Genomic DNA, 26,865 nt, shown 5'->3' with positions numbered 1-26,865 from the left:
TATACTGAGGGAAATGAGAGGTCCAGGTTGTAGAGTGTCTTAGCATCCGCTGAAAGGTCTTTTCAGAAAACCACCTTGACACCTGCCCTCTCTTACCTTCTCACCCACACACCATGTCTGCTGCTCCTTTCCCAAAGGCGGAAGTGTGGGCCTGGGCTCAGGAACGAAAAGTGCATGTAGGATGGACATCCACACCTTGTGTTGTTTCCTCAGCTTCACAGTGGGCTTCCAAGTGCTCGATTAGCCAATGCCCATAGAATTACACACACACACACACACACACACACACAAGCGTGCATGTGTGAGAATGATTGCAGGAAAGCTGAGGGGAGGGGACCTGTAAACAACCTCAGCAGAGGTTGGGGAGAAGGGAAACCTTTCAGAGACTGTGGACGGACCCCTGGTGCTCCAATCAGTAGCCCTGGTTCTGCGCGTGTTTCAGAATCAGAGCCAGGGCCTCAAACAGCGGGATTTAAACACTGTGTGCCTAACCAGTAACCAGTGAATTGGTGCGCCGAAGACTCTAAAGCCGTTCAAGTATATAGAATAATCCTGAGTCCTGAGCTTTAAAAAAAATACATTGTCTGTTTTTCTTATTGCAAAAGTAAAGCATGATTCTTCTAGAGAAATTCAAAAAGCAATTTAGGAGATATAGATGAACACAGAAATGTATTTTCTGTATGTATATTTACATGCATTTATATAGGTACTTTAAACATTTGATCATGTTCATACTAGTTATAGTGCTTTTTAACTTTTCAACATATATATGTTGAACCATATATACACACATATATATAAGTGCACATACATGAACACACACATATATTTTTCTTGTCATTAAATGTTTTCCCCACAATCTTTTTAACGGTCTGCAAAGTAATGTGTTGTAAGTATGTCTCTCAGTCTAACCGATCTCCCATTTAATGTAAATAGCTTCATCTTTGCACAGATCTGTCATTATTTCCTTAAAATAATTTTTTAAAATAGAATTTTTGTTGAGAATTTATATCCACTTAAAATTTTGGTATGTACCACAACATTTTTTATAGTAATTTCTTATTAATGATGTACAGACACTTTCTTCTCTATTCCTGTACTAACTGCACTTGTAACTGGAAGGGCAGTTCCATTGTTCTCAGAATCCCAGTCAGTCCCCTTCCTTGACACTCCAGGGAGGTGTGGCCTCCTGTAGGTGTCTTCCTTATTGTAGTGATGTTTGGGGACAACTCGCTTCCTGGATAGACTTGGAGTTCTGAACGTGGGCACACACACACATACACACACACACATATACACACATATGTATATATATATATACATACATATATACACACACACACACATATACTGAATATATGTATATGTATACATGTATTCAATTTAGATACAAGTGAACTCTTAAATTCGCATCTAGTTTTGAAGGAAGAGACAGTAATGTCACCAAGTATGTGAGAAAATTATAAGGCTACTGTTACAGAAATTCAACTGTGCTCCCTTAAAACTGTTATGTTGAAATCAGAACCCTTAATTGGACAGTATTAGAAGTGGAACCTTTGGTAGGGGATGAAGATGAAGATAGCCCTGTTATTTATGAAATTAATGGAGCTGCAGTGATGGTTCCATGGACAAAACATTTAAATTCTAGTGCCCAGAGCCCAAGTAGAGCTAGGCAGAGTGACCTGACCCTGCAGTCTCTTGTCCCATTGCTCCTATGGTGAGATGGGAGGAAACAGGAGACTCCCCCAGAAACTCAAAGTCCAGCTATCCTGGGTTACCACTGGCAAGCAACAAAGAACCTCTGTCTCAAACAAGATGGAAAGCAAAGACCTATCTCTAAAGCTGTTCCTAATCTTTACATGTTCACTGTAGCATGCCCAAACTCTCTCACACACAAGTCACACACACACACACACACACACACACATACACACTGTACTGGCTGGTTTTGTGTGTCAACTTGACACAGGCTAGAGTTATCACAGAGAAAGGAGCTTCAGTGGGGGAAGTGCCTCCATGAGATCCAGCTGTGGGGCATTTTCTCAATTAGTGATCAGGAGGAAGGGCCCCTTGTGGGTGGTGCCATCCCTGGGCTGGTAGTTTTGGGTTCTATAAGAGAGCAGGCAGAGCAAGCCAGGGGAAGCAAGCCAGTAAGGAACATCTCTCCATGGCCTCTGCATCAGCTCCTGCTTCCTGACCTGCTTGAGTTCCAGTCCTGACTTCCTTTTGTGATGAACAGCAATGCAGAAGTGTAAGCTGAATAAACCCTTTCCTCTCCAACTTGCTTCTTTGTCATGATGTTTGTGCAGGAATAGAAACCCTGACTAAGACACACACACACACACACACACACACACACACACGTATCATATACATAAATAAAAGTGTAAGCAAATCACATTAGGGCCTGAGGTCTCAGAAAGCTGTTTTGTGCCTTTCATCATATCAGGAGATGACAACTGTTGGTGTTTCTATCTTGGTCTTCCCACAGATTAGGTTCCTATGACAGTTGGCTACAGCATTCGAAGCACACTAAGAAACAGATAACCTGTCGCAATGATACAACTACCATGTTAGCCCCTTCTTTGTCTCTTGGCACTAGCGGAGGTGAGGACAGTCGCCTGCTTGACCGTGAAAGAACAGAAACACGAAGGAGAACTGGGTGGGAGCAGAAAATGTAGCCAAGAAAAGTGAAAGCTGACATTTTTTTAGGTGTTATTTACTTCTGGGGTTTGGGTGTGTGGGGGTGTCCTGGAGGTGTGTTTTTTAATAGTAGTCTCTGTATAAAGGCCACACTTTCATCTTCTATGCAGAAATAAATAGCCAGAACCCAGGAATATTTTGTCAAAGCACATTCCAAGTAAATGAATAAACAAAACGTAACTTTGAAAGCATAAAGTGAAATAAATTTGAGTGTCAGTTTTTGGGAAAGATAAATACTTCCCATGTGGGCCTGTGGGTCACTGGGAAGTCTTTATAAGTCTTGGTGTCATTAGAACCATAAATATTTCAAAAAGACCACCTCAGTACTGGTTTAGTCACCGAAGGCCCTCCAGGATGATTGAGTACATGCGCGCCTGTCTCAGCTTATCAACACACGGTAACAAGGTTATTACTGTCCACATACACACAGGCCCTCCCCCGCTTTCCTCGCAGGATATGGCTTGTTAATTAAAGCATCCTCTAATCCTGCCCTCCAGAGGAGGGCTACTTGTGGTGGAGGGGGGCCGGGGGCAGCAAGTTTTCCTTTCTCATTTGCAAGGCGTTTCTCCATACACTGAAGGTAGTGGGCTGGGGAGCCGGCTCAGGGCTAAAGTGCCAGCGGCACAAAGCAAGCGCGAACCTGAATTTGGATCTGGAGCACCCGTGTAAAAGCCTGGTGTAGGGTTTGTATCGCTAACACCAGCACTCCGGTTGGAGGCAGAGACAGAAAGATCTCTAGAGCTCATTGGCCACGCAGCCTAGCCAATCACTGAGTTGCTGGTTCAGTGAGAGACCTTGTCTCATGTGGAGGCCAACAGCGTGAAGACTTTGGATATCAATCTCTGACGCCCACCTGCCCATGCGTTTTCAGACACGCCGGCACACACACTTGCACATACATAATCGTGAACAAGCATCACTCGTTGCACTTACAAACAAAAAGGAAGTAGGAGATAGAGATGTTGAACTTGGGTAGGAGGAAAATCAATCTTGTATTCATTTTCCTAGGCGGCCTAGCAGAGGACTACAGAGGCAGACCCCTGCCTCCGTAAAACAGTAGACAGCTCCGCAAGCCAACGCTCTTCGAATGGTAGTTTTAATTACCTACCCACTGAGACTACTGGTGTCTACAAACCTGGGGAAAATTGAGTGAAGAAAGCAGAGTTCTAAGTCGACCACGAGACGATGCCCCTCGGTGTACCGCTTTGAACATCCTAAACCTTTTCATCTTTCTTTTAGTAGCTCTTGAAATTTCAAGGAAATTAAATATTAAAATTATGTTTTCTAATTTTAAAAGTTCTTCTACTTCCTAATCTCACCTCCTCTCTGGTGCAAACTAACCATAGTTAAGGTACCTGAGGTGTAATTGCTTTTAAGTTCAATAAAAGAAAAAAAAAAGCTGACCATACAGATAGCCCATAAATAAAGAAAACGCAAAAGGATAAGCTTGAAACGATATTGAATTAGTGATTCAAAATACAGACTAAGAGATGAGAGATTGTTTTCCTGTGTTTTGTCCCTGTGTATTGAACAGAAAATTACAGTTAATCCTGGTGGGGATTTGGGGCTAGTAAATTTCTCTGCTCTGTTGGCACAGGCAAAACCATACAGGAAAGCAATTTGATAATAGGTTTCAAGAGCCTTGAAAATTATCTTCTCTGACACAGAAACCACCCTCCTAGGAATATATCCCAAGTTGGAATCTTTGATACAGACAGAGATTTATGTAGAGATTCTCATTAGAGCATTTCTAATGGCAACCTGGAGAAAAGAAAATTTTGGGAATGTCCCAACAACTGGGAAAGTATAGGCATTTATTACAAATGATGTGTAGAAGGTGACTTAAATTAGCTGTCAGGTGCTCCACTCTAACCCTAACAATTATTTTGACAGTTAAAATAGAGGCAGAGGAAAAAAAACCCGGAATAATATACCAAAATGTTAATAATGAGGAAATCATGATTTATATATTCTATGTTCTATATTTCTCCCTACTGTATCATATCATATATATAAAACCTATTTCAGGGGATGTACGTTTCTTGTACAATTAAAAGCAGGCTTTATCATTAAATTATTTTTAACTTGGTCATATTAAAGTCATGCACTTACGGTTTAAGAGTGCATTCTAAAGTTATTGGCATGATTAATCTGTGCTCCTGTTTTGCAGTAAGCAATGAATTATAATAGAATTTAAAGCAAAGGCATGGAATGTCCAGGTAGCTCATCAGTAATCAAGTCAGTAAGCATTTGGGTGCTGGAACATTCCCAGAAATTCCTCATTCCTGCCCAGACATTCCTTGGTAAGTCCTTTAGGCATCCGGCCCCCTAGCACAGTGGTGCCCACAACTCCCTGAAACACTCTTCTGTAAAGCGGATCACCTTAAAGTCGTTCACGCTCCCTGAAGCTTTAGCTTGTGATGAGCACACTCACGGGGACCTGGACCATTAAGCAAATCAGTTTTACAGCAAACACGGGGCTTTGTTTTCTATAATCCCATGGAATCTCAAAGTAGGTTTCAAACCATAGAATAGTAAACCTAGGAGGAGCTTCGGAATTTTTCCTTTGCCCTTTGTTTTAGGGAAAGGAAACCCAGGTCAAAGCTAGCAGCTTGGCCACATCTGAAGCTGGAACCAGAAAGCATGTTCGGTAGCAAGAGTCTTAGCTTTTTTTCTTTTTCACTTCTTCCCTCTGGGTAGAAATGTTGAGCGGTCTTGGTACCCCTAAGACAATGAGTAGTGTAAATTCTATAGTATGCTTGGGGATATCTCAGAGGTCCATGTTGGACTGGAGAGATGACTCAGTGATTAAGAGCATGCCCTGCTCTTCCTGAGGGCCTGAGTGTATTCCCATCGGCCACATCAGACAGCTTACCTAGCCTGTCACCCTAGCACCACGGGGATTTGACCTCTGTGGGCACTTGCATTCATATGCATACACCCCACAGAGAATAATTCCTCTCCAGGTTCTATTAAATTATGACGAATAAGAACTGTGTTATTCAACCTGTCGATCTGAGGCTTTGATCCTGTGTACTGTGTGAAATGATTAAGTCATGCTAAGTGACATAGCCATTACTTCACAGAGAGAGGGGGGGTGGAGAAAGAGAGAGACAGAGACAGAGAGACAGAGAGACAGAGAGAGAACATTTCAAGTCTACTTTTCTAAAAAGTTTCAAGCAAACAACACAGTACTATGAACTAGTTAGTTATCATGTTATGCATTAAAATCCCAGAATTTACTGACCTCACAATGCATATAGGGCAATGCATAGTCCCCTATACCATTGTCTACTCTCTGTTTCTTTGACTTTTTCCAATGTCAGTTCATACAATACTATTTTCTGTCTCTCTGCCTCTGTCCCTGCCCCTGTGTGTCTGCCTGTCTCTCTCTTTCTCTGTGTGTGTTCCTGTATATGTGTGCATGCCTGTCTGCATGCATGAGGACACACATGCATATGTGCCTGAGCAGCTGTGTGTACATGTGTGTAGAGTCCAGAAGCTGTTAGGTGTTTCCCTTGATTGTTCTCTAGTTTAAAAAATTACAGTTGTGTACACACACACACACACACACACACACACATACACACACACATACTCATTGTGTGAGTGGATTCTCTTCTAGCATGTGGTTCTTGGGGATTGAGTCCTGCCCACTGCAAAAAGAAGCTGCTCTGACAAAGGCTGAGAGAAGTTCAGGTCTATGGTCTATGATTATAAACATAAATATGGTTGGGAAGCAGTTTGACAACATAATCACTCAACAAACTAATAATTCTAAGTTCTGCTCTAGGGCTTATGACCTCTTCAGTCATGGACTTCTGACTAGGTTTACAGTACCAGACATGAATGCCTACCTGTGGAACAAGGCACAACTCCAATCAGAAAGAAGTTGGCTACCCCATAACGGTTGTGCCACTGTTACAGCAATGTGAGTGTCTTGCCTCGCAGGTCAGTGTTGAGTATGCAACACACAATGCTGGGTAAGACCACTGACATCTTTTCTATCACAGAAGCTTATAGAATACCTCCTGGCACCATGAAAGCTAGTTAGCAGAGAGGAAGTTCTCTGGTTGGTTAGAGACTAATTTTTCTATGTCTGCAACCAAATTATAGTGGAGACATTGCCTAACCGAAATTAGCCAGATGTAGAAAGACAACAGGGCTGGGACGATGTCTTTGTGCCAAAACTCTTGTCACATAAATAAGTACTACGACTGGAGTTCAGATCTTCAGAACCTACTAAAAGCTGGGCAGACACGGCACTACCTGTGACCCCTCTCACTGAGGAGAGAGCAAGAGAGGAGCATCTGGATGAGCTGGCCAGCTAGACTAGCTGAATCAGGGAGCTCTGTGCTCAACAAGAGATTCTGCCTGAATGGAAAAAAAAAAGAGAGAGAGAGAGGATTGGAGAGATGACCCAGTGAGTTAGGGAGAGCCCACTGCCTAACCTGTGATAGAATTTTGGCTGGCTTGACCTTGTTCAGGTCCTGTGCAGGTAACCAGAGCTGCTGTGCATACCTGAGTCTAATAACCATGTCATGTCCAGGAAACAGCATCCCACAGCCCTCCTCCCCACCTCCTGGCTCTTACTTTCTTTCTGCCTGCTCTACTTTAACATTCCTACTCTCCATAGAAGGTCACATGGGCTAGAAGTGCAAATATCTTTGAATGCATGGATTCTATTTCTTTAGCATACACACCTGGGAGGAAGACTGTAAGATGATAGGCTAGTTTTAGTTTTACATTTTGAGAAACCGCCACACAACTTTTCATAATGAGTGCCATCATGTGTGTGTACCATTTTATATACACACATGAGTGCCACCGTACCCACCACCGGCAGGCAAGAGCTGATGGCCTCTTTTCCAGATCCTTATCAACTCTTGATACCTTGTCCATTTGATAAAGGCCATTCTAACAGATATAAAGTGGTATTTCATCATGGTTTTGATTTGCATTTCTCTGATGACAAGTGATGTTGAACTTTTATAAAATACATACATTTGCTAACTATTTGCATATATATCTTTCTAAGAAACATCTTTTCTAAGCTTATTTTTAAAATTAGATTATTTTTATGCTAGCTAGATTTTCGAGATGCCCTGCAATATCAGTATTAACCTGATGCAATATCAGCATCAGGTATATGGGCTTGCAAATATCCTTTCATTCCATAAGTGCCTCTGTTTGCTGTTAATTTTCCCTGTGCCGTGCAGAATCTGTTTTAGGTGAGTGCATTTGTAATTCCGCTTCTGCTCTCTGGGCTAGGGTCATGTCCAACAAGTCTTTGCTTAAACCAATTTCCTCAAGATTCATTTCCTAGGCTTTTTCTTTCAGTATCTCTTCAGTTTCAAGTCTTATGTTTAAGACTTTTCTATTTTTGGTTGATTTTAAGACTTTGGTCACAGCTAAGCATCTAATTCGATTCTTCTGCATATAAAACATCATATTTCTACAGTGCCATGTATTTAGGAGATTATCCTTTTCCTGTTGTCTTCTTAAAAGGTCATTTGACCATAGATTTCTGGGACAACTTTACTTCCCCAATCATTTTTTATTCTAGTTCGGGATTTATTCTATATCCACTGTGGTTTGAATGTGACATGTCCCTTGTAGGCTGATGTCTTTACTTGGTTCCTAGGTGGTAGTGCTATATTGGAAAGTTGTAGAACTTTTACCGGAAGAAGTGAGTCACTAGGATGAGCCTTGATGTTTGTCAGTTCAGTCCTACTTCCTGTCTACCCTCTACTTTCCCAGTGAGATCACCCTGTAATCAGCACCCTCAAACTCCTGTTATGGTATGAAGAAGTGTATCCCTTGAACTTAAGCTGAAGTAAACCCTGTTTCCATTAAGTTGTTTCATTTCAGGTACTTGGTTACAGTATAAGGGAAAATCACTTAATAGAGTATCTTTGAAAAATGTGTTGAAATAAGGTATTGAAATGCTTTCATTGGTTTTGCTCAAGAAAGGAAAAGTAGAAAACATGTTGTTTGGGGACCAAAAAAGATAGTCCCTTTAAAGTTACCAAGAAGCAGTAATTGTTGAAGAAATGAGCATTGGACAAAGGGCTGCAGGGTTTTCATGGGTCTAGTCTCCTAGGCATCCAGTGGTCGCTGAAGCCATGGTCCAAGAGGTCCCAGCTGCTACTTGAGTTGGCCCCAGAATTTTAGCATTCATTGTCTGGGTCCTCTGGGAATGACGGGGACATGGAGGCTTCCACCAAGATTTTTGAGAAAAGCCTGGGGGGGGGGGTATGGAGGGGTGTCATGCAATGTATAGATAGGGTTGGATACTCTGCAGGGATCTTAGTAAGTGATAAGATTTTGCAACTGCCAAGAACATGGGATATCTGCTAAGGAAAGTGGCAGGGGCCAAGTGGAGATGTCCAAAGGAAGAGGCCATGTCAGCTGTGAATGTCAAGGCCATAGCTGCAGTGATGTCCAAGCCTGTCGGAACTCAGCTACCCTGAGAACCTGCTCCTACCCTTTCTCCCTGTACTCCATCCATCCATGTGGGAATGGAAACGTGTACTCTCTATCATTATATATTGAAAGACTGTGACGTTCTGATGTTATAGAGACTCATAATTAAGAGTTTGCCTTGAGCCTCAAAAAAGACCTTGACCTTTAGACTTATGAACAGTGTTGAGACTGGGCAAGACATTATATATTTTGAATTTGAAACATCCCCCCACAGGCTCCTTTTTGACCAAGTGTTCCACAGTTGGTGGTATTATGAAGGAGATTGGGGAACCTTTTGAGGGCCAGACTTTTAGCTGGTGGGACTAGGGTCCAGGTCACAAAGGTTGGCTTTTGGAGGTTGTGTCTGACCCTTTGTTCTGTTGCTCTGCCTGCTGACTGGTTTGCCATGACCTGCAGGGCCTCTGCCATAGTTCTTCAGTGAACAGAGCAGCCCCACCCTACCATGCTTTCCTTACGCCATGCTCTGAAACCACAACCCAAAGCAAATCTTTCCCCCATCATGCTGCTCTGTCAACTAGAGTTGGTCATAACAAAATAAAGGTCACAAAATGATGTAGACTGAACCTGTTTACTAGTTCTAAGGGTTTGTCAGTGTACATTTTTGACATATTATGTTGCCTGTTATGGTAGATGATTTTAAGTTCTTTTCCAAATATAAATAGCTTTTTCCAATTAAATTATTAATTTAATTATATGGGGGTGTCTTTGTAATCCAGAGGAATGGGGGTCCTCTAGAGATGAAGTTACAGTGGGTTCTGTAATTTCACCCCTCCCCCATATGATTAATGCAGTAAAATCTAAATCCCTAGTGACTCAGAATATGACTTGATCTAGAAATAAGTGGCACAGATAATTGGTTGAGTTGGAATGAGGTCATACTGGAGTTCTTTATCCAGTAAAACTGATGTCATTACAAAAAGGGAAAAGCCAGAGACAGACACGCACATGGAGGATGCTATGGGAAGATGGTCAGGATGAGAGCATTGTACTCGCAAACAAAGAACACCATACATTTCCAGAAAGTGTCCAGGGGTTGGGCAGAGGCAGGGACAGACCTCACCCTCAACACCATCTATCTGGAGGAGCCATCCTCATTGACACACTGATTTTAGATTTCAAGCCTCCAGATCTGGAAGATAACACATTTTTATTGTTCTGGCCTCCCCAGCTTGCAGAAGAGGCCCAAAGGGTTAATAAAGACTATCTACAAGGACTTTGTGCTCCAGTCTCGCCATGGCATGCAGGAATATGCTAGCTGGCAAAGCCTCAGACAGCGGGCACTAACAACAGAATGCTACCCTCTGGGCTTAGTCCTAAACCCACCAGCAACATCTGCATTCCAGCTGGCCTGCTGTCCCTCACAGACATGTCCAAATTGTGTTCTTTGGAGATAAAAGAAGATTCAAATATTTCATCTCCAAAGTATGAAGTTATGGCAGGAGTAAATAATTGTCATGATAAAAATTTTCTTTTCTTTTTTCCAGAAATTAATAGACAGGGGGATCTCAAATTCACTCTCTATGAACATGCTATTTCTGAAGAATTAGTTGCCGAAAATACAAAGATGTGTGGATAGTATCTATAGCATATAAACACTATACATGATATAAATACATGCTTTATATGGAGACACACACACACACACACAGCCTAAGGCATCTTGAATTTGATTTGTACTTAACATTCCCTTCCTTGGCCATATCAAAGAGTATCCAGATACATATATACAAGTACTTACCAAGCAACACTTCAATAACAGATGCCTTCATAGTGAGAACAATAATTCCCATAAATATCAAAACGGCACCCTGGAGAGGAAGAAAAATATCATCAAGCTTCAGCCAGAGTTCTGAACTGGACTCACAAAGCTTACACAGACACTCTGCATCATTTTGCAATGCCCCACGGAGCCAGGATTTGAAGCTTCAGCTCTCTATAGAAGACATGTATAGAAGCTGGGTAGCCACACAGATGCCCTGAGAGCCTGTCTTCAGTTAGAAAGCCCATTCTAGTTATCTGCCTCTGATTTTCTAGAAATTTGATCTTAGAACTGACAAACACTCCAGGATTTTGATACTATGTCCCAATAGTCTTCAGACTGGGGCAGTAGTCATACCTATGGTGTCAAGAGAACAATTTAAGATTACAAACAAACCATTCCTTCAGTAAATATTAAATTCCTATAATATGGTTGCTTTGTATGGAAGAAAGTGGTAACACTGAATTAAAAGCCAGTTCTCTTTAAAAAAGTCATAGTTTAACAGAGATAGGAAAATGTATGTGTGTGAATACAAGCAATCACAGCATGAGAGAGAGAGAGAGAGAGAGAGAGAGAGAGAGAGAGAGAGAGAGAGAGAGAGAGAGGCTAAGAAAGCCTCCTATGGAAGTGAGAGAGACCTTTTCAGAACATGTCTCTCACATCACTGCACATTGGTGTCACTGGGAATTTTCACAACACCAATGCCCAGGCTAGAGTCTGGATTTTAAGCTTTAAAACTCCACTGATAATTCAATAGGCAACCTAAGTTCAAAAACCAGTAGTTAGAATGGGGCTTCTCATCACAACGTATACAAATCTCCTGGATATCTTGTCAAAGGTGCAGATTTCTTTTTGCACAGTAGGTTTAGATATAACAACAGGGACACTAAAGGAAGAATAGAGAGTCTACAGCCATATCACCGTGAATGTGCCCAATCTTAGCTGATCTAGGAAGCTAGGGAGGGCCTGGCCTGTGTAGTACTTGGATGGGAGAAAGCAAGAAGATTATGTTATCTGTGAGCAGAAGCAAACATTTCATGGAGCTGGGAGCAACCGACCCGTCTGGCCAGAATCAACAGAGTTTCAAAACAGAAATAGGGAAAAGGGACATCCAATGTATGGATCAAGCATAAACAGAGTTCTAGAAGCTGGAGAGCACAGTGGGTATGAAACAGTAAATGCTATCTACGAGGAATACAGCTCCCTCCTCCTAAAGCTGTAAGGAGACCTTCAAAGGTTCACTAACACTACCATGCACTTACACTATACTGCATTTTGTTCTGAATCCTTATGGTAAAATCATCATGGTGGATTTGAAGGTTGTCGTTGACTAGAGAAGGAAACAAAGATGTAAGAAGTTCCAGATTACAACCACAGTCCCATCAGAGAGTGGAAGCAGGATAGAAAGAGGTTAGGTGACATCTGCCTGTGGTTCATGCAATAGGAAAAAATGTGGTGGATAATCCAGATGTGAAATTGGCTTGCATTTTATTTGCATTATTATCAATGATAACAAAATACTCTTTCCCTCTGGGCATCCCAATGCTGGGTGGCCTGACATTTGCTGTCACAGCACTATACCCTGCTGTGGACCAGGAGTTTTTGTAAATCTAGTTTCTGGGAAAGAAAAGGCCCTGAATTGTCTATTATGCCAACTTCTATGATATAAATTTTTTATAAAATCTCATTTTTAGGCCACAAAAGTGATTCTACTAAATAGGAAATGTATAAACTTTCAACTATTCAATACTTAGATACATATCTGTAAAGAGTTAACAGAAAGTGCTTATCAGTTACAATTGAAACACCAATGCAAACACCAGTTGTGATGGTTTGTATATGCTTGGTCCAGGGAGAGGCACCATTAGAAGGTGTGGCCTTGTTGGAGTAGGTGTGTCTCTGTGGCTGTGGGTTTTAAGACCCTCGTCCTAGCTGCCTGGAAGCCACTATTCTGCTAGCATCCTTCAGATGTAGAACTCTCAGCTCTTCCTGTACCATGCCTGCCTGGATGCTGCCATGTTCCCGCCTTGATGATAGTGGGCTAAACCTGTAAGACAGTCGTAGTTAAATATTGTCCTTATAAGAGTTGCCTTGGTCATGGTATCTGTTCACAGCAGTGAAACCCTAACTAAGACACCAATGAATTTAAAACTGTTGGATATGTGAAAGATTTGTTCTAAATAAATTAAACACAAATGACCTCCTCCAAACACTGGACCACTTTGTTGATTCTGAGCAACGTTTGGACGTTTTCAATTTCCCAGCTGAAGTAGTCTGCCAGTAGCTCACAGTAAAGCAATGGCCTTTAGCTTCAGAGGAGAGACATACAAGCTGCTTGCTAACTCAGTGCTGAAGCAGCTGTAATATAGTTTGGAACAAGTGAAATAAATAATTCTTACTAATTCGAGATACTGCTAAACAATAGGCATGAGTTCAAACCTTAAGAGATACAGGGACAGCTGCAGGGTGCTAAGTTATCATTGCTACTGTTACAGTGTTACTGCTACAGTGTTGCAGACTCATGCTCCCTCTCTCACATGCCACTTAGCAGAGACACACCAAGCTTGTTGGCTCTACACACATACTTCATCCAGACTCCAGACTCAGTCAGCTCTCACCCTCACCACTGTATCTGGTCGAGGCCACACCCTGGCTCCCCTAGATTGGTTTTGTTAGCCTTACAGGGAGGTTAACTGGCATAGCCCTGGGCAAATTGGTTCCTGGCATCCTTCTGCTTAGAGCTGTACAGTGGGTCTCCACCATACAAAAAGAAAACCCAAAGTCTTCAGGTGGCTCAAGGTCCTACTGGATTTATCCACCTTTCATCCCCATGATCTAATTTTTGCATTATTTTTTTACCTCACTCATCAAGTCCAGGGTACTTTGGGCCCTCGGCTGTTTCTAGAACATGCCTTTCACCTCAGGGTCTCACATCTGCATTTACTATCCTACTAATTGTTCTCTCTGCCTCAACATACTTCCTCCACACGAGAGAACATGTTGCCATGCTTTTCTCAGATCTTTGTTCAAATGTCGCCTTCTTCTGGAACACTCTGCACTCAGCCTATTTAAAGTCACAAGACCCTTTCTGTCCTCCACCATGGCTATGCCAATTCTTGCCTTGCTATGTTTTTTTTTTCTTTGCTACTTATTACTTTTGACAGAGTCTACAATTTACTTATTTTATTTTTATTTGTCCACTGTTGGGTCCCCAAAGAGCACTAACTCTACAAGTGTAGGACTTTTTTATTTGAGTTCATAGATGCTCGGCAAATGCGTGTTAGATGAATATGTGAGTAGTGAGTACCAAGAGCTGCTTCCTTTCTCTGGAAAAGAAAAGCAAAGAAACAAAACAAAAGAAAGACAATCTGGAGATACACCAAAACCAATCAAATCACGCATTTTAAATGGCCTATTTTATGATCTGTGAATGATATGTAATAAAATTACATTAGAAATTAGTTGACAAGGCATTATAGTAGTCTACACACAAACCCAAGAGGTTTGAAAACAAGGGAGCACAGAGAAACGCTCTCAGATCTGAAAAGTTATGAAGAACACATATGACCTTCATATAGTGGGCTGCATGGATAGCCACCAACAACTTCCAAGAAACAATTTCTCTAGTCCTGATGAAGATATTACCCACATATGACTCACCAGCAATAGAACCAACCAGAAACTCTCTGTGCTTTTGGAAGCAGAGTGTATTGAAGGTTCTCCCTCACCCCCGTGCTTTTCTTTCCTTGCTTGGTCTGCTTTGTTTTGTTTTTCATACTCTGAAATGTTAATGTGATTTTTGAGATGAGAGGGAAAACACTGAAATCCTCTCTCTCTGACACTCCAGAGGCCAGGGCTGAAGCCTGCTGAAGTTTCACTAAGCAATTTCTGCAGAGGGGAAGGCAGTCAATATCATGAAGTCATGGGGTGTTCGGCAGCTAGGGAGCCTTAAGTCCTCCTGTGCTCCCAGAAGTGCTGACAAAAATTGAACAAGAGCTTCCAAAAGAATGTTACTTGTGCATGAATTATGGATTGTGCTGTGAGCTATAATTTAAAAATTCCCCAACCTGGAGTTCTGGTGAGGCAGATAAAGCCCAGTTGTGAAAGAAAAATATACTTTAGTGTAAAGAGATTAGCATAGCCAATTCAATTAGATATCATTGCCTGAAGTTAGAAGAGGAAAAAATTGTAATAAATAATGATAGCACCTTGTCCTAACTTCATCTCTTTTGCTATGATAAGATACTCTGACCAAAAACAACTTAGGGGAACTAAGTGTTGATTTCGGCTTACAGGTCACACCTGATCATCATGGGAAGTCAGGGCAGGAACTAAAGTAGAAGCCCAAGAGGAACGCTACTTTCTGGATCACATACAGCCCAGGACCATTACCCTTGTCCCAGGAATGGTGCTGCCCACAGTGGGCTAGATAATCTCCCACAGACATGCCCAGGGTCAATATAAATTGGGCAATCATTCTGATACTCTCTTCTCAAAGCTATGTCAAGGTGAAAGCTAAAGCTAACTAGGACATACTGCTTATAGTCATCACCGTTTTTTTCGACAATTAATTATTACATAATTATTTATATCTCAAATGCTACCTCCCCCTCTCAGTCCTCCCTCAAAGAGTTCATCCCTTCCATCTCCCCTCCCCTTTGCCTCTGAGAGGACAGCAGCCCCCCATATCCCTCACCCTGGTGCATCAAGTCTCTGCAGGATTTGCTACATATGTGCTGGGAATCATGGACCAGCCCATACATGCTTTTTGGTTGGTGGCTCAGTCTCTGGGAGCTCCCAGCAGTCCAGGTTAGTTGACACTGTTGGCCTTCCTGTGGGGTTGCCATTTCCTTGAGAGCCTTCAATCCTTCCCCAACTCTTCTATAGGAGTCCTGACCTCCGTCTAATGTTTGTCTTTGAGTATCTGCATCTGTCTCAGTCTTTAAAGAAACTTCACATGTGTTTCTAAAATGGGAGCTTCTCTGTTACTGTTTTTCTAGTCACTGTTCCTCCTCCTCCTCCTTCCCCCTTTCCTCCTCCTCTTCCTCTTCCTCCTCCTCCTTCAGTTCACTATGTAGCTAAGAATGGCCTTGAATTTTCTATCACCACAAAATTTTTCTGTGATGCAGGGGTGGAAGCCAGGGTTTTGTGTGTGCTGGGCAAGCCCTTTACAAACTGACCTACAAACTGGAAGGCACTTCTTCGTCTTTGCCAATCACTTGGTTCCTGAACCCTGGCTCATTGCTTGGCAATGAGGCCCACCTCTGTGCTTGTGGAGAAAGTAAGTAAGGCTTGTTCTTACAGTGACCTTGTTCATGAAGTGGAGGCTTATATCTTAGTTTCTATTTTCTGCTTGTTTTCTGAGACAGGGCCTTGGAATTCCACTCTGTAGAGCAGGTTGGCCTCCAACTCAGAGATCTATGCGCCTCTGCCTCCTGAGTGCTGGGATTAAAGGTGTGTGCCACCACCGCCCAGCTCCAAGGTCTCCAGGGAGTGAGTGACTTCTCTAAGGGCACTGCTCAAGTGGGGCCCAGTTTTACAGTCTTGCTTCAGCGTAGTTTTTACTACTTGGTAGGCATAAAAGCAAAGCTGAGTTTTCCTGAGATCTATTTGTTAGCATGGTTGATGCTTACAGGACTGGCTATATAAGTTAAAGCAGGTCAGAGAGGAGTAGTGTTCAGTAGAGGTGGAAGGACACTGTGGTGAAAGAGAGAAAATGACTCATGCAGCCCATGAGGAATGCACTGTATTCACTTGCTTGAAACTTATCCTGTGCACAGAAGCAGACAAACCAGACGTTTATAAGGCAAATAAATTCAAAACAATGATCAAACTCTCCAACTGGGGAGGGGCATTTAGGGACCGTCTTATCATCACTGTGTGTGTGTGTGTGTGTGTGTGTGTGTGTGTGTGTGTGTGTGATGTATTTACCTGTATCATTAACACATTTACTGCCAGATTTAATAGTTACACAATAAACAGAAACAGACCTGAAGGTTGTCCCCTGGAGAAGAGTTACCACTTCATAGGATGGCAGCATCAAATGAGGAGCAACCACAGCCTCTGACCTCTGACATCCTCGCCCATTGCTCTGCCTGTTCTGTACTCTGCTTGCCCTCCAATTAGAAAGGGCCAGTTTCCCAAAGCACAGGACTGAATGAGTGTGCACCTGTCAAAATCCTCACAGCCCACTTATTCTGTAAATAACAAAGCCTAAATTCCTTGGGGAGTCATTAGCGACTCTGAAAATGTGGCCCAGGTGACCCTTCAACGCCATTAATCTGGAATTCTCTTCATAACTCTCTCCTCTGGCCGCAGCACCCACGGCTTCTGATCTTTACTTCTGCACATTCGTGCCATGGCTCTCACTTATACTCTGTCTCCGTGGAAGACCAGGCCACCTTCGCTGGCCTTTCATAAGCCGAGCTGTCTTCCAGACTTCAGCCCACGGCCACCCCCCTTTCTATGCAGTTCTTCCTGGTTTCCTAAAGCCAAATCCCATCTTCATTCATAAACTAGATGAATCAAAAATGAAAGAAAGAAGAAATAAAGGAAAAGGGAAAGGCTGTGTGTGTCCTACAGGCTAAACAGAGAGAAACAGAATGCATAACCAAGTGTCAAGTTGCTGAAGGTCTTCCAGAGGGAGATTGCTGTGTGTTCAGTCATAGCTAAGGTTTATGGAATACATACTAAGTTTAGATGATATATTAGCTTACTAACCTTTATAACAGCCTGGCAAAGTATTGACTATTTATTGACTTGATTTAGAAGCAAGGCACTGGAAACACGTAGAAGTCAGAGACTTTGCACATGGTGACATGGCTGGAAGAGGAGCAAAATGGTCCAGAGTAGAGGCCCCGCCCATCTCACTGCTTACAACCAGCAGCCAATAGCCAGCAACCAGCAATTAGCAGGAGGAACAGTGGCTGCCACATCCCTCTTGGGGGCTCTTGCATTGATATACCTTCTCAAAAGTCACCCAGAATTTCAAAAATCATGCACTTGCAAAAATTATCTACAGCTAGCAAAATCATGCTCCTGCCAGAGAGCAAGGCAAATCACACCCTGCTGCTGTGGACAGTCTGAAGCAGCCCCATACACCACACCTGGATTTAAAACAAAAAAAATTTCCTATAGCATTTCTTTGTTTTTAAAGATTTCAAAATTCTCATTGTAGGTCACAGAGATAAACCACTCCAGAGCTGGTTTCAGGAAACAGTGTCTGCTTTATTGTACAAGAGGAACCACTTATATAGCAAAAATGTATCAAGGACTGTTGGTTAGCATATCCCTCGGATTGACTAGGGAGAACTCATACAACCAGGGTCTCTGTGGGGAAGAAGTTACGTGGAGAGTGCGGACTCATCCAGAAGGCCAGCTGTTGGCTACTCCTGCCACTCCAGAATTCAGTCTTCTGACTTCAGGAGCATGTGTGCATTAGAAGCAGAGTCTGCTAAGTAGGCTAGCCACCAGCTCATGCCTGCATTCTGGTTCTACACTTCACTGGTCATTGCTGGCTCATGGAAAGTACGTGCCTTTAGCTACACTCTGACTCAGTTGGTCTAAGTTGGTATCATACTATTTGAATGCTCTCATATGGATTCCACCCCGCTTCCAGGATTGAACGCACCTGTTTGTTTTTGTTTGTTTACATACCAACCGCTGACCCTATCCTGGTCTTCCCTCACAAAGTCCCTCCTCCATCTCCCCTCCCCTATTTGTCTGAGAGGGTAGAGATCCCATGGGTATCCTCCTACCCTAGCACATCAAACCTCTGCAAGATTAGGTGCCTTCTTTCTCACTGAGGTCAGACAAGGCAGCGCTGTTGGGAAATGGATATCACACAGTCAGATTGTTGCAATTGTTGGAGGACCCACGTGGAGACTGAGCTACACATCTGCTACCTAGGTGCTGGGGCCTCAGTCTAGCCTGTGTAAGCTCTCTGATTGGTGGCTCAGTCTCTGTGAGCTCCCAGGGGTTCAGGTTAGTTGACTCTGTTGATCTTTCCTGGAAGATCAACACCTAAAGCTACAAGAAGGAAAAATTGAGCCGGTGGTACATTGTCTCAGGTAGGGGGACTGGAAGAGGCTTGAACAATTTAACTGAACTCCGGGGAGCTACTCAGCCAGGCATGGAAGAGGAATGAGATTATTATAGAGAACGGAAGGGGCTGCATGAGCCTTGAATGTCATGCCTAAAGAATGTGAGATCGATTCTGTAGGCAACAGGGAGACATGGAAGGCTTAAGAATGATTTTTTTTTTGCATTCATCATTTTAATAAGCCCCTTGGAGGTCTACTTTAGCCACCCACTTGGGAGACATTCTGCCCCATTGTACATATAGAGGTGATATAATGTTGGTGTTTGCCTGATGTAGGTGTGGCGTAGGGGCGCACCCAACCATACTCCGTCCATTAGGTGAAGAAAGCCAGCTTCCATCTGGAAACACTTAGCAGTTATGAAGCATTTGGGCTGTTACTTCCACCATGCTGAAACCCCTGGGGACAGATGTCTCTGTGTGCAGATGTGCAGAGGGCCACATCTGAAGCCTCGCTTCCCCACTTCCACTAGCCTGTCAGTCCGCAGCCACTTGTTGTGGGGTGTGGGTGATCAGAATAGAGAGGAAAAGGGGGTTGGCATTTGGGGGAGGGGGTATCCTTTGCAAGGTGGTTGTGGTCTCGATATGGACAGTAACCTCTACACAGATTATAGACCTGGGGGCTAGGTCTCAATGACTTCATTCACTATTGCCTCAATGCCAACAGGCACCATGAAGTAGATACTAACTAGAGCCTTCAAGGATTTGAAGGAGGTTGAGGGCACATAATCGTTCACTTTCTATTTCATCCTGTTTCTGCCCTCCCCAAGTGTATTGAATCAAATGGGTAGAACAGACAGAAGCTGTTTTACTTATTCTCAACACACACACACACACACACACACACACACACATTGTACTAGGTATATACAAGGCAACCCACAGATGTGATATCAGGTTACACGGTTGTACTGGCTAGTTTCGTGTGTCAACTTGACACAGGCTGGGGTTATCACGGAGAAAGGAGCTTCAGTTGGGGAAGTGCCTCCATGAGATCCAGCTGTGGGGCATTTTCTCAATTAGTGATCAAGGTGAGGGCCTCTTGTGGGTTGTTCCACCTTTGGGCTGGTGCTCTTGGGTTCTGTAAGAGAGCAGGCTGAGCAAGCCAGGGGAAGCAAGCCAGTAAGAAATATCCCTCCATGGCCTCTGCATCAGCTCCTGCTTCTTGACCTGCTTGAGTTCCAGTCCTGACTTCCTTTAGTGATGAATTGCAACGTGGAAGTGTAAGCTCAATAAACCCTTTCCTCCCCAACTTGCTTCTTGGCATGATGTTTGTGCAGGAATAAAAACCCTGACTAAGACAACGGTCAAGACTGAGAACGGATTTCCAGGATTCACTCCCCTTTCTAACAGACCTTCTGAAAGACAGATTGATCCCAAGTTAGCAACCGAAACAGCTACATCTGGAGATATTGGGAAGTATCTTGAACCAGTCAGCAAGGAGCCTTGTTCGGGTATTGTCACAAACTGAGCACTGGTATGTTCTGATAGCTGAAACATTTTGTGAATTAAAATGGCACCATGGCTAGAAAATTCCATGTCATGACATTTCATCTCATTCGCCTTGTTTTCTCAGACATGGCCGCATACTTGGCCTGGATCCCATTGTGGGTAAGGTTGGGTGGCCAGTGACGTCATGGATCCGTTTCTGCCTCCGCAGTGCTGGGATTACAGGGGTGGGTCTCTATGCCCAGTTTAAAAAAGCAGGCTCTGGGGCTGGGAGGCCCTCAGCCTTCCATATCACCTTCCCGACATCGCCAATTCTCCAGCTTAGTGCACTTTGTATTAATCACGTCAAACTTCTCACGCAGCCCTTGCCGTGCACCTCAAACAATGCCGCAACTCATCAGCTAATCATTATAAAGTGAAATTCCCCATGCGTATCTATGGTGCACTGCTCATTGTCAAAGCCTACCGGCATCTCTAACTTCAGTCTTCCAAGATTCAGGGCCGTCAGCTGTTCAGTTCTGGTCACCGAGCACATTCACTTGAGTTGAGGTGACTCAGTGGGTCAAAGCCTATAATCTAGCAAGAAACGATACCTTAGACCAGTGGAGATCTCCCCTGGGCCTGGAGAATTGAGACTTTGAGAGTCTTGCAGTGTGTGACTGCTGAGTTTCAGGCTTTGTGGGACCATGTCCCCAGGCTGGGGATCACTTTGGATCACTGAGAAAATCTCACAGCAGAGGGATTCATCCGTGGCTACCAGTTGGACTGATCAGCTCCCGTTCGTGTCATGACACACACGTGTACATGCATATGCCACTCATCCATGTGGCATTTTTAGAATTTCAGCAGCCCCGAATGGGAAAAACCCTTCTTGGTATGTGTTTGAAACCATCATTTTGTACCTTGTTAAGAACCTGCCATATGGTAGTGCTTACCACATCCTCAATCACTTCCACCAATAGTGACTTCCAGGGGCACTGAAGATAGCAATTACATTTCCGAAGTGGTAGTTTAGATCTTAGACCGCCAGTGGTGGGGCGTGGGGTGTGTGTGTGGGGGAATGCACTGTCTTGCAGGCATGCTCTGACGAGCTCTACAGAACTCCCTAGAGCCATCTGTCCTGGGTAATGGAAAGGGTATCGAGAGTGGAACATCTGGGGAAGGAAGCAAGGCCCTCTGAGATGAGGTGGGGCACGAGGGCACCTCCCAGTTACCCTGGAAACTAAGATAGGCTTAAAAGAATCTCCTGCCTCTGTTAAACATGGGTCGGGTCCCTCTCATCAGAGATGACTTTGCCTAAAGTGTTTGACACTGCTTTAGCTCTGCCTCCTCTTTGTGAGGTCTCCCTTGGGCTTTGGTGGTTAGTGACTGCCAAGGGCTATCTACTGAGAATGTAGGGCTGGGTATCTGTTTCAATTCAACTGGAAATCCCTAGAGCCTTCACTGGCCTGAGCACTCTGTGCTTTGCTGCTCTGGCCATCAGTTCTGAGGCACAGAAAATCACGTCCAGCTCTGGGCGGGCCTTCCAACCGCGATAGGAACAGGAGGGCTTGTTGGTGGGACCTGGGCTTTCCTGCTTGCCTCCTGGTAAAGAACGGGCTAATGTCAGATGACACGCTCTCAGCTTTCCCAGAGCAGAGTCAAGGCGCATTCTTGGAGTCTGGTTGAGTAGAGGCTAGTGGAAAATGGAGGGTGTGGAGGAGTGTGGAGGAGTGGCTGTGTCTGTGGCTAGAGAATTAAGGGCTGTGGAGGATTAAACTCTGGAAATTACCAGGGACAAACAGAAAGAGTCATTTAGATGCAAGATACTAAACTCTAAAGGAAGCCTCCTAGCCTCATGATTCAGAGCTCCTGAGAGCATTCTTAGCCCAGAAAGAGCTTTTAGCTTCACTCACGTGCCTCTCCTGATAATTTTTGTTATGCCAAGAGGGATTTGTTCCTTCTTCATAGGATTATTATTCATTTATTTATTTGTATTATTTTTTATTGAGATAATGTCTTATTATGTTGCCCGGGAGATCCCCAATCTCTGAGCTGAAGTGCTCTTCTGCCTTTGCCTCCCTGGCCATCTAGACCTGTAGGCATGTGGCAGTGGGTCTGGTTTGTTTGTTTGTTTGTTTGTTTTTGCAGAAAGCTCTAGAAGTTTTAAGCATACCCAATAACAACCACCATTTCAGAATGCCCTCTAAGTGCTACACACCACACTCACTAGGACTTCCGGGCTTCTCACGGTGACAGTCTCAGGAGAGCACTGCTATATCCATTCGCTTTTCAGTGCAGAGGATGGAGACGCAGAGAATGTGAGCAAATTACTCAAGGTCATAGAGGAATTCGAATGCCCCACTTGGACTCCTTCACGCCTTCAGCCTCTCACGGCACCATCACTCGCGGCACGGGTCCACCTTCCACCCACTCACGCATCACAGGCATTAAAAATATTTGCTTGACAAGAGTTAACTTTCAGGTTGTAAAGCATACACATTGGGTAATAAAAGTTGTCATAATTATAAAGAATCGTACTGGGGTCTGAACTCACAGTGTTCTCTTCCTCGCAAAGGTTGAAATGATGTACAGGCATCATTTTTACCACGTTTAATCAGGCATGTCGCCCCCAATATAGAAAGATCCTTGAGGATATTACAGTTGTCTGTGTGAGAGGATGTAAAAATGACAGGCTCTCTGATGACTCAGGACTCGGTGATGGCATCTGACTGTTCTCATGTCCCAAGGTGGCCTTCTCAAAGTTCCTCTCACTGTTTCCCAGCGTGGGGTGGGAGAGAGGAACTATCAGGTAGGGAGCAAAATGCCAATACATTTTTCCAAAGAAATTCTAGTCTCCAGTCTCTGAGCATTTCTCTTGGCTGCCATGTCCTTTGCACGATCTGGAAGAGGGAGCGAGCTGGGGTTCCAGTCATTGTGCCTCTTTGGAACCTCGTCTTGGGTTCCCTGGAATGTCACCGGGAGCCACTGAGTAGTAGTCCTTCAGTCCTTCAGAACTGAGACACAGAGAACCCGATTTTGACTTAGGATTTACTTATACCAATTCAGGGAAGAATATGCACCCAGTGAGACCCCCTGTGTAGCCGGGCATCTTACCACATGTCCACAATCTCAGCATTCAGAAGGTAGAGGCAGGAGGCTCACTGCCAGTTTAAGGCCAGCTTGGTCTACATAACAAGTTCCAGGTCACTTAGGTTTGCACAGTAAGATACTGTGTCAAAATCCAACCAAACAAACCAACAACCAAACAAAAACACAAATAAGACCAAGCAAACAGACTCCCTGTGTGAGAGTCTTCTTGAGGTGAGTGGGGGTTGGATCCTGCAGGATCAGGAACTTAGAAGACACACAGAAAGCAAGTGAGCACCAAGAAGAGGCTGAGGGAGAATCTGTGAACCCCAAGCCAGAGCACCTACAACCAGGCGGCTGCAGGTAAGGGGTCCCCAATAAAGTGAGGCCATCTCCAAAGTACCCACAGTTGTGTCTTTTGGAACCTGAAACAGTTGTAATCACTTCCTTCAAAGCCCAGGGAATCCGATGCCAGCCCATAACAGTGGTGACCTTACCAGGCCTTTCTCTCACGGTGACTAAACCTCACTTCCTGTGCTTCTGTTCTAGATCCAAAGCAGCCATCATCGCTGCCCAGTGGGGGCATAAGACAGAGGGAGAGATGATTTGCTCAGCACCCATGTGGAGGTGGGGCGAGAGGCTATAAACTTGGAATGCCGTATTTCAGTCTTGCCTAGCATCATATATGTGCCAGTGAGACCTACACAACTGAGTTAAAACATCATCAAGGGCACTGAAAACCTCAGGGGCTTGAAAAACTAAGGGATCCAATCAGATTCTATTCAGGGCAGAAGCAAGACCGTTCCAGTGCGAGTTGGTAGTACAGGTATCTGGGGAATCCGGAAGGATACGAGAAGGCCGCCCTCTGAGTCCTGGAATCACAACACATCTGTGATTTCTCCTGTTCTCACTCTGTCCCACACGCCACCCTGGCTCCAAAACATGAACCCACTCAGGGCCTTTGTCATGACTCTGTGCTGGGCTGCTGGTGTGAAATGCTCTCCCCAAGGACTTTACAGTACTTCCCAGCTGCAATCATGCAATGAAAATTATTCCCCCATCTCCTGTATCTCTGTCATGATTCTTATGTATGTGAGTACACTGTTGCTGTCCTCACACCAGAAGAGGGCATCAGATCCCATTATAGATGGTTGTGAGGCACCATATGGTTGCTGGGAATTGAACTCATGTCCTCTGAGTTCGGGAGAGCAGTCGGTGCTCTTAACCTCTGAGCCATCTCTCCAGCCCTCTGTCATGATTCTTGCTTACATTTCTGCAGCTACCCCACCACCAGCTACACACACACATACACACATACACACGCATACACCAAACACACACACATACCACACACATACACACACATACACCACACACATACACCACACATACATACACATACACCACACACACACACATACACACACATACACCACACACACACACATACACACATACACACATACACACACATACAGCACACACACATACAGCACACACACATATACACACATAAACCATATACACATACACCACGTACATACTCATACATACACACACATACACAAACAAACACACATACACCACACACACATACACCATATACACACATAAATTATATACACATACACCATATACATACTCATACATACACACACATACACACACAAACACACATACACCACACACACATATACACACATACACCATATACACATACACACACATACACCACTTACATACTCATACATACACACACATACACACACAAACACATATACACAAGCACACACACACACACACACACACACACATTTCTGAAGTTCTGAGCACCGTGGACGCACATGGAGGTGGCTCAGGAAATAGCAATGGGTACTGTCATCAAACGCTTCTACCTTCCTGAGAGGCTGATTTGTATTTGAGTACAAATTTCCTCACGGTATTACACAAGCAGAGGCAGTCTGGGCAAGCCAGCTTGCTGCACCTTTATGTCTAAAGCATGTTTTCTGTGCTGGGACACAAAGAACCCCAGAGGGAGCTCACTCAGTAGTAAGATGCCAGTGAGCTGATCCTCCGGAAACTGCACATACTTTCTCCCTCAAGGAAAATAATCCCCTCTCTGCACTTTTAAAAACTGAGAAAAGAAGCAGAAAAGCTGGAAGAGGATTTCTGCTTGTGACAGCTGAAGGGTGATTTCCCACCAAGTTTTGCTGTTCGGCCACACAAAACTTTAGCTTTCTTGCAACCGAGAAAAATAACCAGAGATATCTTTCCTGGAGCCAGGTCAATGTTAAGAGTGGTTTTCTTTAGTCTGTGCTGTAAGGAATGCGGAGTCCTTCTATAACAAGCTGCTAACTTCACCCCAGTGAAGGTAAAGGAAATCTTTTGGAGACACCACAGGCTGTGTGGAAGGTTTCCACCCCACCAGCCTTCCCCCTGAAACTTGAAAAGGGATTCTCCATCCCACTTCCGTTTTTTGGCTTTTGGAGACAGGGTTTCTGTGTAACCCTGACTGTCCTGGAACTCGCTCTGTATACCAGGCTGACCTCAAACTCAGAGATCCACCTGCCTCTGCCTCCCAAGCGCTGAGACATGCACTTAAAGACATACACCACCACTGCAAGGCTGGAAAGTGAGTCTTAAATCAGGAGATTATTCAAGCCCCTCCCCCCCACACACACACACAATTTATGTGAGTCTCTTTCTCCTCCTTTAATTATGGAGAAGGGTCTAGTCAAGCTAGATAGCCTTTCTCAGAAGTTTGGCTCCAAAACTATGTGTTCAGAATAGCAAAAACTGACCTAATAGTAATAAAACAAACAAACAAAAACCAAAATCTCCATAACAAAACAGGGCCCTCAGTGCCTGCAGTGATTAGAATGAAAGCCTTCTTGAATTTGAACCCGGGGTCTTCTTATTTAGGACCTTAAACTTCAAGGACTTCTCCGCGTCTTAGTTTATCTATCTCTGTAAAGAGATAGCAACAATTCTTGTCTGCTTGGTGTGGGTGTTAAATCGTGAAAGGATATTAACACTACCGTTATCACCCTGGTGATAAATAATTGTTCTGTCCACACTGTCGTTATCATTATCCGACATCTACTATTTTCAAGATATAGTCCACCTAGACAGCAAGGTCGGACTCAACAGAGCAAGCACTTGAACCGCTCATTAGGATGACGCTTCCTAGGGTAAGCAATGGCTCGATTCTTTCACGTCCTGGTGAATGAAACTAGTTTAATCTGGTCGATACTATCTCTCAAGGCTCACATAAATCCTTGCCCCACAGGCAGTTTTTGGA

The 26,865-nt window shown here is 43.9% G+C and overlaps 1 protein-coding gene across 1 annotated transcript in view; it reads right to left on the bottom strand.

Annotated features, from left to right (window-relative positions):
* Positions 1–26,663, bottom strand: part of Vit (vitrin) — a 108,276-nt gene extending 81,613 nt beyond the window's left edge. Inside the window, exons 1-3 of the mRNA XM_052186751.1 lie at positions 26,603–26,663; positions 12,211–12,278; positions 10,928–10,997 (exon numbers count right to left, since the gene is read on the bottom strand). Of these exons, the coding sequence (XP_052042711.1) occupies positions 10,928–10,997; positions 12,211–12,278; positions 26,603–26,663 (199 nt within the window). The remainder of the gene's footprint in view (positions 1–10,927; positions 10,998–12,210; positions 12,279–26,602) is intronic.
* Between the last annotated feature and the right edge of the window lie 202 nt (positions 26,664–26,865).

The sequence above is a fragment of the Apodemus sylvaticus genome, chromosome 6, assembly GCF_947179515.1.
Source record: "Apodemus sylvaticus chromosome 6, mApoSyl1.1, whole genome shotgun sequence".
In the NCBI taxonomy this organism is placed as follows: domain Eukaryota; kingdom Metazoa; phylum Chordata; class Mammalia; order Rodentia; family Muridae; genus Apodemus; species Apodemus sylvaticus.
This window is presented reverse-complemented; position numbering and strand designations above follow the sequence as displayed.